This window comes from Cavia porcellus, unplaced genomic scaffold (genome assembly GCF_034190915.1).
Source record: "Cavia porcellus strain 051 isolate PalLab524CR breed Dunkin Hartley unplaced genomic scaffold, mCavPor4.1 scaffold_17, whole genome shotgun sequence".
Classification (NCBI taxonomy): domain Eukaryota; kingdom Metazoa; phylum Chordata; class Mammalia; order Rodentia; family Caviidae; genus Cavia; species Cavia porcellus.
Window position 1 is genome coordinate 20509319 of NW_026947500.1, and position 16187 is coordinate 20525505.

Consider the following 16187-nt stretch of genomic DNA (forward strand, 5'->3'; position numbering starts at 1 on the left):
TGGGGGGGGGGGAGCAAAAGCTTCTTTCTGTCCTTCACAGGGGCCAGGAGGGACCCTGTTGATCATCTGGACTTACATTGTTTGATGGGTTTTGCCTGTGGGCTGCCACCGCTCAGCGTGGCACCTGCCCAACATGGCACTGGACAGCGCTTCCCTTCAATATTTACTTCCGCGTTCTCTCCCAAGCTTCAAAAATGAAACTTCCTGCTTTTCGCGTGTGCCCAACATTCCCTCCAATCAGCTGTCACTACGTCACTCTGCCCGCCCCTTCAAACTCCACCTCCTGTCAAACAATAAAAGCTTGCTGCTTCTTTGCCTGCATCCAGGACAATCTTGTACTATACTGCACCTCTCCCGTGCCGTGCCGCAATAAAGGCTTTATCCTTTTTCCTTTCTTCACTCTTGCTTTCCTACTGCATGGAAGAAAAACCTATTACTGTTGACCCATGCAATGTGGAAAGCCCACCTCAAAGGCCCAATGCACACACCTCAGTGGAGATGGGCGTGACCCAGGCAGGGTAGAAAAAGAGTCCACGAGCTGGGCAGTTGTGCATGCTGTAATCTCAGCAGTTGGGAGGCTGAGGCAGGAGGATTTTTGCAATTTCGAGACCAGTTTGGACTACAAGTGAGCTCAAAGTCAGCCTGAACTGCATAGCCAGACCTTGTCCAAAAAAAAAAAAAAAAAAGGCTGCCCAGACCAGAGGAGAAGCCACTGGTGGACCAGTGCTTTGGCACAGCTGCCCACAGCAGGAGACTGGGGGATGTGGACCCGCCGAGCACAAAGCATCATTGTTCTCTGTGAATTCTTGGTCGCTTGCCCTGACCCTGGGCAGCTCTTCGTTTGGCTCCAAGGCAGTTTGTGCCTCCCTATAGTGAAAAAACTTCCTTTCCACAGGGCTTAGAAATGTCTTCGGATTCTCTGTCCTCCCGTCAGGCTTTCAGGTAGCAGAGGGTTCCACTTATTTAGCTATTGGTTCTGGATAACTTCAGAAACAGGGTTGAGAGACAGTGTCTTCCCACACTGAGGAGAGGAACCGCCACTGAGCCTACCCCCAGAGCATCCCAGTGGATGCAGAGCCTCCTCTGGCTGACTCATCAGCGTGGGACCCTGGAACCCAGCCTGGGGACACTGCTTCCTGTGTCGTTTGCTGTTACTAGTTTGCTCTCCTTTGCTCTGTTTTATTTTCGCTGTGATAAATGCAGTCTAAAAGGACAGGATGTATGATTTTTATTTTGAGATTCTGTCACCAGGTGGGTATGTTTTGTAGCTTGGTCTAGTGAACTGAGTTTTCACTAAGGATGGGTCTTGTTCCTTTCTTAATTGGCTAAGGGTCACCAGCCAGTGAGGCATCCCACTGACAGGCTCTTCAATCCCAGGGCGAGCAGCGTGTGTAGGGGAAATCCAGTGGGTTCAAGGAGGAGCACTGGTACTCACTCGAGGCTCACGATGTCCAGTCCTAAATTCACCTCAATCAACTTAAACTCCTGATGACTTCACAGGAATTCAGCCTAGTCAGGTAATGCAACCCATGGGAGGTTTAAATGGAAACTCACACTCACCAGATGAAAAGCCCGGAAGGAAATGCCCTGTGGGGTTAAATCCCCAGAAGGCTACAGCTAGGTCCTAATTTCGCTCCTCCTGTCTTCAGATGGGAGCAACCTCACCTGTTCCCTCTGGGTCCCCACTCAGATGTCTTCTTAACCCCAGAGATGAGTCCCATACTAAGACCCCTAGGCGAGCTTGTCTTCTATCCCTGTGTATTAACAAATGACCACCCCTTGGCGGCCTGAAATATAACACCATATTTCAATCATATCTTTATGTTTAAGGAACAAAAAAGATGGTCAGAGGTCCCCCATGTCCACACCTTCATGTCCCTACACCAGACGCCTGACCTGTACCCTAGAAAACCTCATCTTTCAAGAGGTGATGTTACTGAGGGCTCTCTCCTGTCAGGACCTCCTTCCCACAGACCACCTCCTCCACAACCTTCTCAGTCAGCACCCTCAAGGGACAAAGGCCATCTCCTGAGGCTACCTCTTACTGGGTCCAGGTCTACTTGCCATAGGGCCTTAGGCCCAGGAAACCCTACCTCCAAGCGTGCCTCTGCTGTACCTCTCCGAGAAGTGGCAGGCACCAACAGTACAATCCACAAGGTGGGTCCCCTTTCAGTTACGGATATTCGGCAGTGCAAGGAAAAATTGGGTGAATTGTTTGAGGATCCTGAAAAGTTTGCCAATAGTTTCCAAACCCTGATGATGCGGTACAAAGAGGGTTTAAGGCCGGCCTGAACCCCATACTGAGACTTTGTCTTAAAAAACAAAAAACAGGGCTGGGGATTTAGCTTAGTGGCATAAGCGCCTGCCTTGCAAGTGTGAGGTCATGAGTTTGATCCTTGGTACCCCCCCAAAAAAGAAAAGAAAGATGAAATAAGGCAGCATGTTCTATTCAGTTGAACATTTTTCCCCTGCAATCCATGATATGCCTTACACTTTTATATTGTTTGTCAAACTATTTTACAATAACGTATCTTCCTGCAAAATTAAAATGAAGGAGAAATATTGAATCTTAGGCGGGAGAGATGAGGCAACAAAGGGGGCTTCTGATTTTCATTCACAAAGATGTTAGGGCCACTTCCAGCAGCTGGGAAGCAAAAAAGTAATTTAAGGATTGAGACAAAAATAGTGCAGGCAAAGAAACCTAGTAAATAATGAATTTTGCTCTCTTTAGAAAGATATTTCTCCATCGTTAGACATCAGTGCTTCCCGATGACTGTGCAGAACTCTGTACAGCCTTGGGGTGTCTGGTCCTCAGTGCCTCAGCCCGTGTGGAACTAAAACTCTGCTGAAAACCAAGTGAACTTAAGACCAGATTTGTCCCTCGTGTGGCTCTGGTCTCAGACACCCACAGTACAGACCTAGAAAGAGCGGAGGACCTGCAAGCCGGGCAGGACTACCGAGGCACAAGGCGTGTGTTGTACAGACCTGCTGCTTTTACCATTCTTTGTCTGCAGCGGCAGGTAACTAACAGTTGGGAAATCTCACAACTTGTGACAGTGAGTCAGAGCCACAGCAGCCACGATCGCTGGGCTCTGTCTGAAGCAGGCTTTCATTGGGTTACTTTAACACCTGGAGTGTGGTGATTTTCCTGGACTATCGCAGAGAACCCAGGAGTCCACCAGGATCCTTCAGTCTCTGAAAGCTTCCAAGTCCATTCCCAGTTCTCCAGTACCAACAACAAAAAACCCAGAACATCATAAAAACAAACAAACAAACAACAACAAACAGAAAAGCTCCTCTTTGGAGTGAGCTTCTACCGACTTGACAGCAATCTCTTTCCTAGAATGTGCACACTGAAAACATTTTGACATGAGTCATGAGAGTCAGTTGACAGAGCCAAGGGTGTCACAATGTCAGGAATGGGTGTCACTAGATTGAGACTTCTCACAAGGACCTGCCACCCTGCTATCATATGAAATGGACCTCCTTTAGTTCTGATTTAGCCTCTCTCTCTCGGTCTCTCTGTCTCTCTCTCTGTCTCTGTCTCTGTCTCTCTCTGTCTCTCTCTTTGCTTCAAGTTCCTTTAAAGAACATAGATCACTGCTTTGATATTTACCGGCACTAATAACATGACAATAGTGATCATCATTACTTTCTTTTTCCCCCAATCAGCTTTTATTGGTACATTTTAGATACACATAGTGATCCCATTCATCATAGAGAATTTGTACCCGATCACTTTTTTCCTTTTTCTATTCCCCTACCTTTCCTTTGGCTCTTCCTCCCCTCCATTTACAAAAGTTTCGTTTCCATGTTTTCCTTCTTCCTTCCAACCTTAGGAAGCAGCCCTCTGAAGGACCTTGCCTCAGTATAATCGTGACTCACCTTTGCACAGAGAGGGAAACTGGTGCTGACAGACACGCATTGCCCACAGTCACGCACCCATACAGAAGAGGAACAGAAAATAGGTAACCAAGTACGGTCAACAAGCTATTGGTAAATTCAAAATTGGCTGGCTTATCACAAAATAGGAGAATTCTTGGAAGCCAGTGCCGGCTTTCCCACGAGCCTCCCTCACCTGCCTTTTTCCTGCCTGATTTTCCTGTGCTCCTTTCCTGTCGTAAGTTAAGTAGTTACTGTAAGGGCTGAGGTGTGGCTCAGTGCCTCCCTGGTAGAATGCAAGCGAGCTCATTCTTCAGGAGGCCTTGGGTTCGAATCCCAGCACTGCCACCACCGCAAACTCCAACAGAGACAACTGTAACAATTTGTCTAATGCATCCCTGAAGCTGAGAACTATCTTAGGGATGCAGAAATTCCATTCTTGGCTAAACATCCCAAAGAACCAAAAGCAAAAGCAGACTCATCACAGCAGTATTCACAGTAGCCCAGAGGTGGGAACATCCCAGGTGCCCATCAGTGGCTGAATGAATAAACAAACCATGGGGTGCCCATAGATAGGGAATACAGCCAGAAAACAGGAAGGGAGCTCTGCAGCATGGGACCATGTAGACAAACCCGAACCTATTTTGCTAAATGCAATATTATTCACATGACAGATATACAAAGAAGCAAATTCATAGAGAGGTCAAGAGTAACAGGGGTTAGTGAGGACTGGGGTTGGGAGAGGATGGATGGGAGTTACTGGCTAATGTAGCGATGAAAAATGGTAGAAACAGTGGTGATGGCTGTACAACATTGTGAAGGTAATTGATATCCCTGAACTGTGTACTTACACATACACCTGGAACCCCTGCACTTGAGAGGCTGAGGCAGGAGGATTTGGAGGGCAGCCTGGGCCACACAGTGAGGTCAAGGTCAGCCTGGGCTACCTAGAGAATTCAAGACCAGCAGGAACTGTAGAGGGAGACCCTGTTTCAAAAAAGAAAAGGAAAGGAGAAATCCAGTTTTGATACTGCTACCAAGCTTCCCTCCAATAGTTTTTGACAACTGTTAACTCTCTAAATGCTAAATTTGCTGCTAGCAGTTTGAATCAACCTGCAATGAAATGAAGATTTAGGGAAAAAAAATCTATATTGAAAGGGAATTTTTTTTTTTTTTTTTTTTGAGACAAAAGGTTTCACTAGGCAGTTCAGGCTGGCCTTGAATTTACTTTGTAGCCTAGTAGGCTGGATTCAAACTCTGTAGCAACACTCCCATTTCAGCCTCCAGAGTGCTGGGATTACAGGCGTGCATCACCACACCCAGTGATATTTTATTTTTTTAAAATGTCTCTGTTTAGTGGCTAATGGATTTGGACAGATCATAAAAGCTAATATAAAAGCCTTCCATGCTTGTAGTTCCAGAAATGTCTAAGCAATCATCCTGATGAGGAAAGCTGCCAGAACAAAGCTTCAAACGACACATAACCTCCTTGCATTTTGCTGCTGGTCTTGCAGTATTAAAAACAAAAAGCACAGACTTACAGTATTAAAAACAAAATTTCCATAGCCAATGGTTTTGGCATCATTTTTGCTTACTGGAGCCTCCAAAGAAAAAGGGGACAACATGGAAAGGGGTCGTCTTCTGTCCTTGGAGACACACTGGGAATTTTGAAGATTTTTAGTTACCATGAGCTCCTGTAAGATCAGATGCTCGGGCCTCTGAGCCTATTTCTCTGTGGGTTCCTTTGGACTCTAGGAGTAACAGCTGTCCACGGCTTGGGAAAGCCTGGCTCAGCTTGGTCTTGGAACACAGCCCTCCGGTTCTGGCTCCAGCTCTGGGGGTTTGGCTTTGTGACGGGAGAAGACACCTATGGAGAGTCTAATTGCCTGGCTCCACTCTGACCTGGAACCTGACACCGCTGCGTGCCGCCAACTGTTCCAGCCTCAGCACAATCTGTGCCCAATTTAACAGTCAGCAACGCTCAGCCCTCTTATTGCTGCAAGATTTAGGACATGGCTGTGAGGTCCTGAAATGATAAAAACAGCATGAATGCTGGTGGGACCTGCTGGGTCACACTGATTCGCCCCGAAAAAGGGACCATTCCCTGGAGCCGTCTGTGACCAGGCTTCTGATTCAGCCTGTGCTTCTGACGCAAACACGAACTGCATTTCCACTTGTGATGTCTGCCCCCAACTGCCAGTTCAGGCAGGTTCCTCCCGGGCTTGTGAACTCCCTGCCTGTTCAGGCCAGCTGTTCCCTTGACCTCTCCTGGGGACGCCTCGCTGCTGCTGCTGCTGCTGCCTGTTGATGATCACATTTGGCTTCCCAGATTAGTTAGTGTACAACAAACAGTTAGTTTACAACGCTAAATTGTTAGGCTGACGCCACCTTCTCATCTTCCTCTGGATACACCAGGCGTCCAGAAAGCAAGTCGATGACATGAACTACAGCTATCCTTAAAAAAAAAAAAAAAGGATTACTCTCACTCTCCTCTAGTCCGCTCACTGGATGAATCATTTAAATGAAAGACCGAGAGACTACGTAGCACATTTCGAAATTTTTAAATGGTTCCAACCAATTCCTGAACATGTTGTGCCTTTATAATTAAGTTGTGGTAAAAAAAGTTCTTGGTGACTATATTTGTATTCCTCTTACAGTGAGCGACCTTTCCTAATTAAACAGAAGAGGAAGGAATGATTAGGAAAAAATGTAAAGTTACGATAGCGAAAAGGACACACAGAAGACAAATTTTAAAAGACAACATCAAAACCCCCAACCAACCAACAACCCCACCTAGACAACATGGAAAGGAGGGAGAGCATTAGTAATGATCTTTGCTTTGGCCAGGGAGAGAGCTCAGCAGGCTGAAGGTGGATCATCACCCCCTGCCACAGAAATGCAGGGTCAGGCAGAAGTTACAGCAGTCATGGCAAATTCTAACCAGGAACTGTTGCAATAGGGGAGAAAGACAGTGTGTGACTGGGTTCCTGTCCAAATGCAGGACTGAGCAACCAGGGGACAGGGAGGGGCCAGTGGGTGGGAAATCACTAAAAGGAAACCCAGGAAGGGGGCTGGATTCCAGCCACTGACTCAGCAGAAGCCTGGAGTAAGCTGGCCAGCTGCCCAGGCTAGGTCCTAATGGGCTTGGCAGAGCCTGGCTAGAGTTAGGTCCAGGAGAACCTTCCTGAACTGTGAAGCAGGAGGAGTGGCCTCAGGCCTTGCAATTGTTGTGTAAAACATCTCCAGATATCCACATCCCTCAAGGACAGTGGCTTATTCCACCCAGGCAAAATTGTTTGGAACTGCCTAGCTTCTTCCTCCTAAGACCCAGGACGGGGTAAGAATTCTAGACTGGACAAGAAACCCCCTGGATAGGGGGCTCCCCTGTGCAGAGACACAAAGGGGCACTGTTAACCAGTTTGCCTGCCATGTGAGCCACTGTGTGCACTCAAGGCTGGGTTCCCCCTGGGGTTGTACTTTTTGTAGGCACCCTGACTCCCATGGCACGGCTTCAGCCCTGGAAGATATTCAGATCAGATTCAGTCCACTGGCTAGGATTATTCTGTGCCTCAGATAAATTAACCAAGGAATTTAAGTAGGAAACCGTCTGCCTTCCTTAGTCAGAGCTTGAGATCAGCTCTGAAGTTTGGTCTTATCCTTCTGTGTGGGGTCCTATCAATAACGATTTGTCTACAGACAGTCTGGTCAAGGCCAAGGAGAAAACTGTTTTGAAAAGTTTTACTGCACCTGGCCTGAGATGTGCTTCCTTAGAAATGCTCATTGCAAAATGGCCCCCAAGAGCACCTGAGAGCTCAGATTTTGCAGTGGCTCTTACCAAGGAAAAAAGTGCTTTATGGCACCTAAACTTTTTCACAGTGTGTCTTACGCTGGATATTTGCTTTTCCTTACAGGTCTTGGATTCTAGCTTGATAGAAGTCTGGTGTCTCTGCAGTCAGCCCCAACCTTTATTGGAATCAGGGTTTGTGAGGGAAAAGATTTAATAAAGGACGTGTAATTTGTAGGATTATTTTATAAGATTTACCCAAAGAGTCAAATGCAGAAGAGTGCAGGATATCTGTCCATGCACTAAAGACTCAAAAGAATCCAGCTGAGAGCCTGGATCCCACGGAAACATCCTGTATGAGTCCAGCTGGAAACCTAAAACCCATGGCAATGTGTCATGCAAGTCCGTTTCATGGATCTGTGCTGGGAAGACCCAAAGGTCTGTGGTGGAAGCTAGAAAGTCTGTGCCAACAGGGTGAAGGATCTGTACCAGCAGGCTGAGGAATCTGCACTGGAGCCAAGAAGTTCACATGTAAGGACTGGAGCTGCCTCAAAGAACACTGTAGCCAGCCTGGGTGACAATGCAGATCCAGCCTCCTCTGAAGATGACAACAGCAGAGTTCATATAAGGAAACACAGCGTGACAAGCTTCTCCAAGAGAATCGATGGCACATCATGTTCTCCTCTAGTTCCTTTTTCATGCCTTTGGCAACCCTCCTCAGATGGGCCTTCCACACCCAGAACCATGCCCAGCTCAGCTGGGTGTTACAAGTTGACCATTAGTTAGTCCACACGGTCATTAAGTCTAGAGAGCCACTTGAGCAGCAGCACTTCTGAAGTCCTGGAGGGAGGACTCCGCTCGGAGAGGATGCTTAGAAGTTTGTAGTTTGTTTTCTGTGGACTTCCTTCCATGTGCTTTTTTTCCTTTGCTAATTTTCTTCTGCACTCTCAGTGTGATAAACATAACCATGAGTCTAACAAGTGCGGGGGCTTGTGATTCCTTCTGGCCAATCATTAAATCTGAGGGTACTCTTGGAGACTCCAGAGTCCTTTCTCTAAAGTCTGTTTTTTTGTATGTTTGTTTTGTTTTGTTCAGGACCTTGAGTTTGCCAGGCAGGCACTGTGCTGCTGAGCTATATCCCCAAGCGCAAAATCTTTTTTTTTTTTTTTTTTTTTTTTTTTGTCTTTTTGAGACAGGGTCTCACTATGCAGTTCAGGCTGGCCTTGAGCTTACTTTGTAGCCCAGGCTGGTCTTGAACTTGCAACGATCCTCCAGCCTCAGCCTCGCTAGCGCTGGGATTACAGGCGTGAGCCACCACATCCAGCATTTTGTTTTGTTTTCTGAGGCAGGGTCTTGCTATGTAGTCTATGTGGTTCAGGCTCACCTTTAACTCACTTGGTAGCTCAGGCTGGCCTCAAACTCCCTGTGATTCTCTGCCTCAGCTCCCTGGGTGTTGGGATTACAGGCTTCTACCACCACGCCTGGTCCCCTATTTTGGTAAAAATACATAGAATTCTATGATGTTCATAGATAATTTAAAAATATTTCAATCATACTTCCTTGTAGGCATCTCATAAATACAAGATTGAGATAAATAGTTTTAAATTTTTTCCCTATTGGCTTAATTTTCTTTTTTCTAATTTTCACTATTTTTGTGGGCTTTTTATTGGTACATTTTAGTTATAAATAATGATCACATTCATCCAAGGCAATTTGTATCTGTGTTGGTTACTTTTCTCTCATTGCTGAGACGATATTCCTGATATGCAAAATTAAGGAAGGAAATATTTACTTAGCTCACAGTTTGTGGAGGTTTCAGTCCATAATCTGCTGGGTCCGAAGCAGGGTGGTTCGTGGCAGAAGGCCATAGTTCTTTGTGGTAGAAAACTGTGAAAGCAACAGGAGCAAAAAGAGAGGAGTGTGGAGAAAAGACTTTCTGTCCCTTACATTGGATGTAGACTACCTACCCTAAGGTGGGTGTGGCACTCACACCTGTAATCCCAGCATTGGACCATGAATCAGTGGAAACTAGAATCCCGGTCCTGTGACTACATGAGACTTTGGGGGGACATACAGACACAAACCATAAGATGACCTGCACATGATACATCTTGACTCTTCGTTTGCTCTCTCATTCCCCTCCTTACTTACAGAAGCTTTCTTTCCATTTTTCCTTTTGATTCTCTTATTTTCTTGTCCTTTCCTTCCTTTTCATCCCTTCTCCTTTGTTCCCCTTCTCCTTTGAACATTTGCTTCCCATTTCCTAATATCTATGTACAATCTAGTCCTTATTTATACTTTTTGGTTTCTTACACCAGAGAATGATGCAGTATTTATTTATTTATTTAAAAGAGAAGAAAATCAAACCAGACAAAACAGAATAAAGTTAATCAGAACTGAACAGTGAAAGCAATATAGGACTTCAAAACAAGATAATAGAAAATTAGCAATGACTACCATAATATTTCTTGTTTTCTCCAAAATAACTATGCATAGCATCAGACATAATGAAATCAAACAAAACAAAACAGAATAAAACCAATCAAAACAAAAGAATGAAAGTGTTACAGGACTTCAAAATAAGATAGTAGGAAATCAACAATGGCTACCATCATACATCTTGTTATCTTTGAAACAGCTGCCCATACCACCAGACACAGTAAAATGGAACAGAACAAAACTATGAAAAAAATACAGGAATTCAAAACAAAAACAAAACATAATAAATTTGAACTGGGGATGTGGTTCAGTGGTAGAGTTCTTGGTTCTAATGTACAAGGCCCTGGGTTCCATCCCCAGCACCACTAAAAAAACAAAACAAAACAAGATAATAGGAAATTAACAATGGCTATCGCCTTCCCTTTTAAAATGTTTTCCCCTATCACTTTCATAATGTCTATTGTGCATTTTGGGCCTCAGTAATTCCTTCAGGTATTTTTATGCTAGGAGATAACATGCTGTTCACCCCTGTGAGTCCAAACCATCTCACCTATGAGCATGGTCCCATTTACCTGTAAGAGGTTATCCTTCTTTAGAGCTGAGTAGCTTCCCATTGCATAAAAATACCATATCTGATCCATTCTGTGGTTGATGGGCAAAAGACTCCTGTTTTTTTCTTTCTGGTTTCCTGTTGCATAGAACAATTGTTTTCTTTCCTTTGACTTTGGGTCCATGAATTTCTTTTCAAATTAAATGTGTTTTTTACACATAATATTAATGGATCTTCTTTCTTAATCCACCCTTCCTGTGTTTCTTCTTATTGGTGAATTGAGGCCATCTGCATTAATGGTTAAACTGGCGTGCACTGGCCCATCTCTGCTGTGCTGTCCTCCTACTGTTGATTCTGATGGGTTTTCCTTTCTAGGTGATCTGTTTCTTTTCTCCAACAGCCTTTAATATTCTGTTCTTGTGCTGGATTTCTGGGATCTTGATTATTAAATGTCTGGGTGTGGATTTATTTTGGTTACGGAGTTTTGCATGCCTCACTTATCTGTCTTCCTTTTCCCATGTTCTGGAAGTTTTCTGCTATTACGTCTATAAATAATCTTTTTATGTCATTTGTGTTGGCCCCATTTTTTCGCTGACACTTACCACTCTTAAATTATTTTTCTTTGCATTGTCTTACAGCTATTGAATTGCTATTTCCTGGTCTCTTGTTCTTTTCAAGAGAGTGTTTCTTTCACAATCACTGTCTTCAGTCCTGTCTTCAAGGTCTGAAAGTCTAACAGCAGTCTCTTTCAAGCAGTTTTGCCAGCTTTCAATGGAGTTTTTAAATTTCCTGGAAATCTCTTTGAATCTGCTTCATGCATTATAATTCCTTCCTATATTGTTAATTCAAGGTTTCCATCACTTTCCTAAGCTCCTCTTTTTTTTTAATCTATGTCTCCTTTAGATATGCTCAGCAATTCCTTCACTATGTTTGTGATTTCTTTCTTTTTTTTTCTACCTGGGATATTATTTCTGATCTGATTACTTTTACAGCCTCTTGAAGCTGTTCCTTTACTTCAGTTGCTATCCTTTTGGAGATTTCAGGTGTATGACTTCCATTTTCTTCCACATCTCTGTCTCCCAGACTTGTGTGTGGGTTGGAGGTCTGAGGTTGCCTTTTGTCCCTTCATCTCAACATTTTCCTGGGTTCCTCCCAACAAGCCAGTTGTGGGGTCCCAGGTGCTTCCCACATTGTCTGCCCCTCCACAGTGTAGGGGAATGGGCCAGGCACCTGGGTTGCAGGTTTCAGGAGAACCAGTGGGGCCTCGGGAAGGCTTCTCCAAATCTGGGCAGCTCCACCGAGGCTTCCCTCATGGCCATAGTTATGTGGTGGTGGGGCTGCTGCTTCTCTCACAATGCAGTATTTATGTTTCTCTCATAATGCACATATGTCTGATTTATTTCACTGAAGAATATGGTCTCAGAGTGCATCCACTTAGCTAAGAATGTCCCAAGCCTATCCTATTTATGGCAGTTATGGTACTCCATCATACAAAAAACCCACACCTTCTTACTCATTCACCAGTTAATGGGCATTTGGGCTGTTTCCAAGATTTAGTTATTATAAACTGTAATAAGAGAGAGTTTGTTTGGATTTTCAGAACCCTAAAAGTCATATTACTGAACTCTTTTATTTAAGCCATTCACCATCTACTTCTTTAGGAGACTGGAGTTAGGCCAAGGCCTCAGTATCTCTTCCCTTTTTTGGTGATTTTATTTTGCTGTGCTGCTTTCATTGTATCCTTACTGAACCTAGAGTTTTTAACAGTATGAGATCCCAGCTGTTGATTCCTTATTATATTTCTTGTGCAATTGCGGTTTTGTTTATAAGTTCTTTGCCTATACCAACATCTTCAAGGTTTCTACCTATTCTATTTTCCGGTAGATTTAGTGTTTCTGTTTTTTGTTTGCCTTTTGAGATAGGGGACTTGTCCTGCAGTTCAGGCTGGCTTTGAACTCACTTTGTAGTCCAAGTTGGCTTCAAACTCACAGCAATCCTCCTGCCTCAGCCTCCTGAGTGCTGGGATTACAGGTGTGTGCCTCTACTCCCAGTAGTATTTCTGTTTTGATATTAAGTTTATTTAGCTCTCCATTAACAAAATCTCTGCTTTGTCTTACACTCACTGGGAGTTTCATGTTCACCTTCTTCAGAGCCTGCCAATGATGGAATAGTACAGAGACCATCAGTACCCATGATAGTTGGTGTCTTTTCTGAGATAAAAATCTGGTATATATTCAATATCTGAGGTATAATTCGGAAGAGTCTGTTTTGCTGAGCCTGAGATCGCAGCTTTTCTTCTGTGTTAGCAGACATCTTTTCATGTCCTTCACTTGTCTGAAGAAGATTTGGTGTAAATATTACTGCAGGATTTCTGCTTTCACCTTACTCTTACTGGACCTAAGAGATACATTCCTGAGAACTTAAAAAACATCTTAATATATCAACTGCACCATCAGCCATACAGCAACAAAATAAGGACAGAGCTGTGGTCTTCTCCTGTGATTCTTCTGTTGAGTTTTTAAAAGAGCTTCTTCATGCAAGCAAGCTGGCAGCATGTGCCCTACCAGTTCCCTAAAGAACCGCTTCAGAAGTCCTGCAGTATCACAAGGAAGTGCAGAGGACAGGCCACCTTCCCCATTGTCCAGTTTATTCTTCAGCGTCTTTAGGCCAGTAACAGATCCTGATTTCCTAAAAAGCCCTTTGGTCTGAATGTGCTCTTCTAAAGATGTGCAAGCCTCCACAAGAAAGCTTGGAATCTGTTTGTATTCTGATACAACAGTACTGGGCAATGCGTTAGAAGGTCCCCCAATATCTTACCCCCATTTCCATGGCTGCTGATTCATGCTTCCTGCCATCACACTGCCCATGGCCACTCTTGACCTTAATGCCATAGATAGCCCAAAGGTCTGCAGCAATGCCAATCTAACCAGCCTCTGACTCCACATTCTGGATGTGTCCTCCCCTCTCAGGGCAAGATCCGGGTCCTGAGTTCTGTTTATCACCAAGTCTTGCAACTCTCCAACACTCTCAGATCAGAGCTCTGCTCCTCTGCCTTCCAGGTGTGTCATACCTATGACACTCCTCTGGCCCCAGCCCTGGCCCCAGGCACTGCCACAGCTTTACCTGTGACCTTGTGTCTTTCGCACACCCGCTCCTCTTGACTGTGGGGTCCAGCCATGTGTCACTCTCACTTGCATCAGCCTTCTCTTCCTCACCTCATCCCTTCAGCTACTTACATGGGCTTCCCTTTGGACTCCCTGATTCTTCAGTACCTGGCACCAGTGCCTGCTGCCAGCCTCTCACCGCTTCTGACCACTTCCAGTGATCCCTTCCTGCCAATCTTCTTTGCCTGCTTCAGCTCTCTTTGAAATGAAAGACGACCTCTACTTTGTCAACCCAGGCAGGCAAAGCTGGGTGTAAGCCTCTCTGCCCTGTGCCCCCTCCCCAGCCCAGCCGCTGGACCAGCCCACTGCTCAGGTGCTCTTCCAGCCCTGGTCCCTTCATTTCATCAGGGCTCCTTCTTTCCCCCATCAGCCCCAGGTACAGTGCCCCAGCCTGCATGTCATGATGCACTAATGCCAGGCAGCTCTCCTCAGGCCTCAGCCCCGCCTCCTCTGTAGACACCAGGTCCTCTGTAGTCCGGCTGTCCCTCTGCAGTCAAAGCCCAGGCTGAAAGTCCGTATGTTACACCTCCTTCTTTTTTCCCATTCCCCTCCCCTCTCTTCCACTTCTCTTCTCCTCCTTTTTATAAAAGCTTTGTTTCTATTCTTTCCTTTTATTCTTTTTTCTTGTTCCTTTTTTTCTTTCCCCTGTTCATCTGAACATTTCTAGCTAAATGGATGCACCTTGAGACTATTCTATTTAAGTCAAATAAATTGGACACACATGTTTAAATACCACATTTTTTCCTGTGGTGTAGAAGGTGTAAATAAGGACCAAAATGTATAATGGATTTTGGGAAATGAGAAGAAAATGCTCTAAAATCTTTTAATATTCTGTTCCTATGTTGAATTTCTGGAATCTTGACTAAAATATGCCTTGGTGTAGACTTTTTAAAAATCATTGCTAATTAAAGTTCTATATGCCTCAGTTACCTGTATGTGAAATTCTTTTATCATGCTTGGGTAGTTTTCTGTCATTACTTCTGTGAACAGGATTTTTTTTAATGTTGTTTGCAATATCTCCTGCTTTTCATTGACTCCAATCAATCTTTTTTTTGGTACCAGAAATCAAACTCATGGCCTCAAACTTGCCAGGCAGCACTTGTGCTGCTGCCTGACACCAATCAATCTTAAGTGTTTGTTTTTTTGCATTATCTAGTGGTTGTTGAATTGATTTTTCATCATCCTTTGCTATTTTTAAGAACTTCCTTTTCATGATCACTAACAATTTTGCCATCTATAGCTGACATTCTGTCCTTGCATGGGCTTATTCTGCTGTATATACTTTCTTTTCTTTTTTAATTTTATTTTGAAAGTAGTAAAATACAACAGAACAAGACAGAATAAAGCCAACTAAGATCATACAGTGAAATTGGTACAGAACTTCACAGTAGGTTGCCGGGATAACAGTAATAGGTATCACAGTATATTTCGTTATTTTTACAATAGTTGTTCTTTCAATCAAGTATATCAAAATAAAATGAAATACAGAACATTATAGAACTTATCAAAACAGAATATTGAATAGAGCAGTACCATTAATCAGAATAGAGCAAAACAGTAATAAAAATATTTGCCTTCAAAGAGATGGTAGAAAGAAATCCCCTTATTTGCTATGGTCATCCTCCCAGGAGATGCTCAGATTTCTGGTTCCCATTTGCTAACGGGGGGTGGGGGGGGGGAGACAGAAGAAGGTGGGTAGGGGAAGTGGGATGTTTGACTCTAGGCCATGCACCAGTAGGTTCACTATTGCTTAGCAGGGAGGCAGGCTGATTGCTTGGTTCTCCAGCTTCATAATTTCCAACATGGTTCAGCTCTCAGGAGACACTGATGATTCTCCCCCTGGAAGGGCCGCAGTCTGCCACACCAACACTGCTTACCAGGGTGGGGAGGTGCTTGCTTGGCTTCCCAGTGTCCTAAGTTCCAACATGGCGCAGATCTCAGGAGCTGCTGGTGGTTCTCCCCCTGGAAGGGCCGCAGTCTGCTGCATATACTTTTAATGGAATTTTTAATCTCTTAGATATCTGTTTAAATCCCTTTCATGGATTCCCTTTCTTTCCTATGTTGAATATTGACAGTTTCCATCATTTTCCTAAGTTTCTCTTTTATTTCATCAAAATCTGCTCTAGGATTTCTAACCGTGTCTTACATTATGATCACCATCTCTGTAATTATCTGAGAAATTATTTCTGATTTGATATTTTCTATAGCTTCATTCATTTGCTTGCTACTTTTGCTGTTACCACTTCAGAGTCCAAGAGAGTGGCTTTCACATGGGTGCATCTCATGGTCCCTTGGGTTTTCCTTTGGTGAGCTTGACATCTGGAGTTACACCTTGCTTAAGTGTCTTCTCATTTTCTATTTTTAAAGT

At 44.2% G+C, this 16187-nt stretch overlaps 1 protein-coding gene across 1 annotated transcript in view; it reads right to left on the reverse strand.

The window, feature by feature from the left end:
• Positions 1-13600, reverse strand: part of LOC100726647 (inactive Rho GTPase-activating protein 11B) — a 36354-nt gene extending 22754 nt beyond the window's left edge. Inside the window, 9 exon segments of the mRNA XM_063229006.1 lie at positions 8836-8849; positions 12773-12866; positions 12868-12929; positions 12932-13036; positions 13039-13073; positions 13075-13162; positions 13165-13457; positions 13459-13561; positions 13564-13600. Coding sequence (XP_063085076.1) covers positions 8836-8849; positions 12773-12866; positions 12868-12929; positions 12932-13036; positions 13039-13073; positions 13075-13162; positions 13165-13457; positions 13459-13561; positions 13564-13600 — 831 coding nt within the window.
• Positions 13601-16187: the final 2587 nt, after the last annotated feature.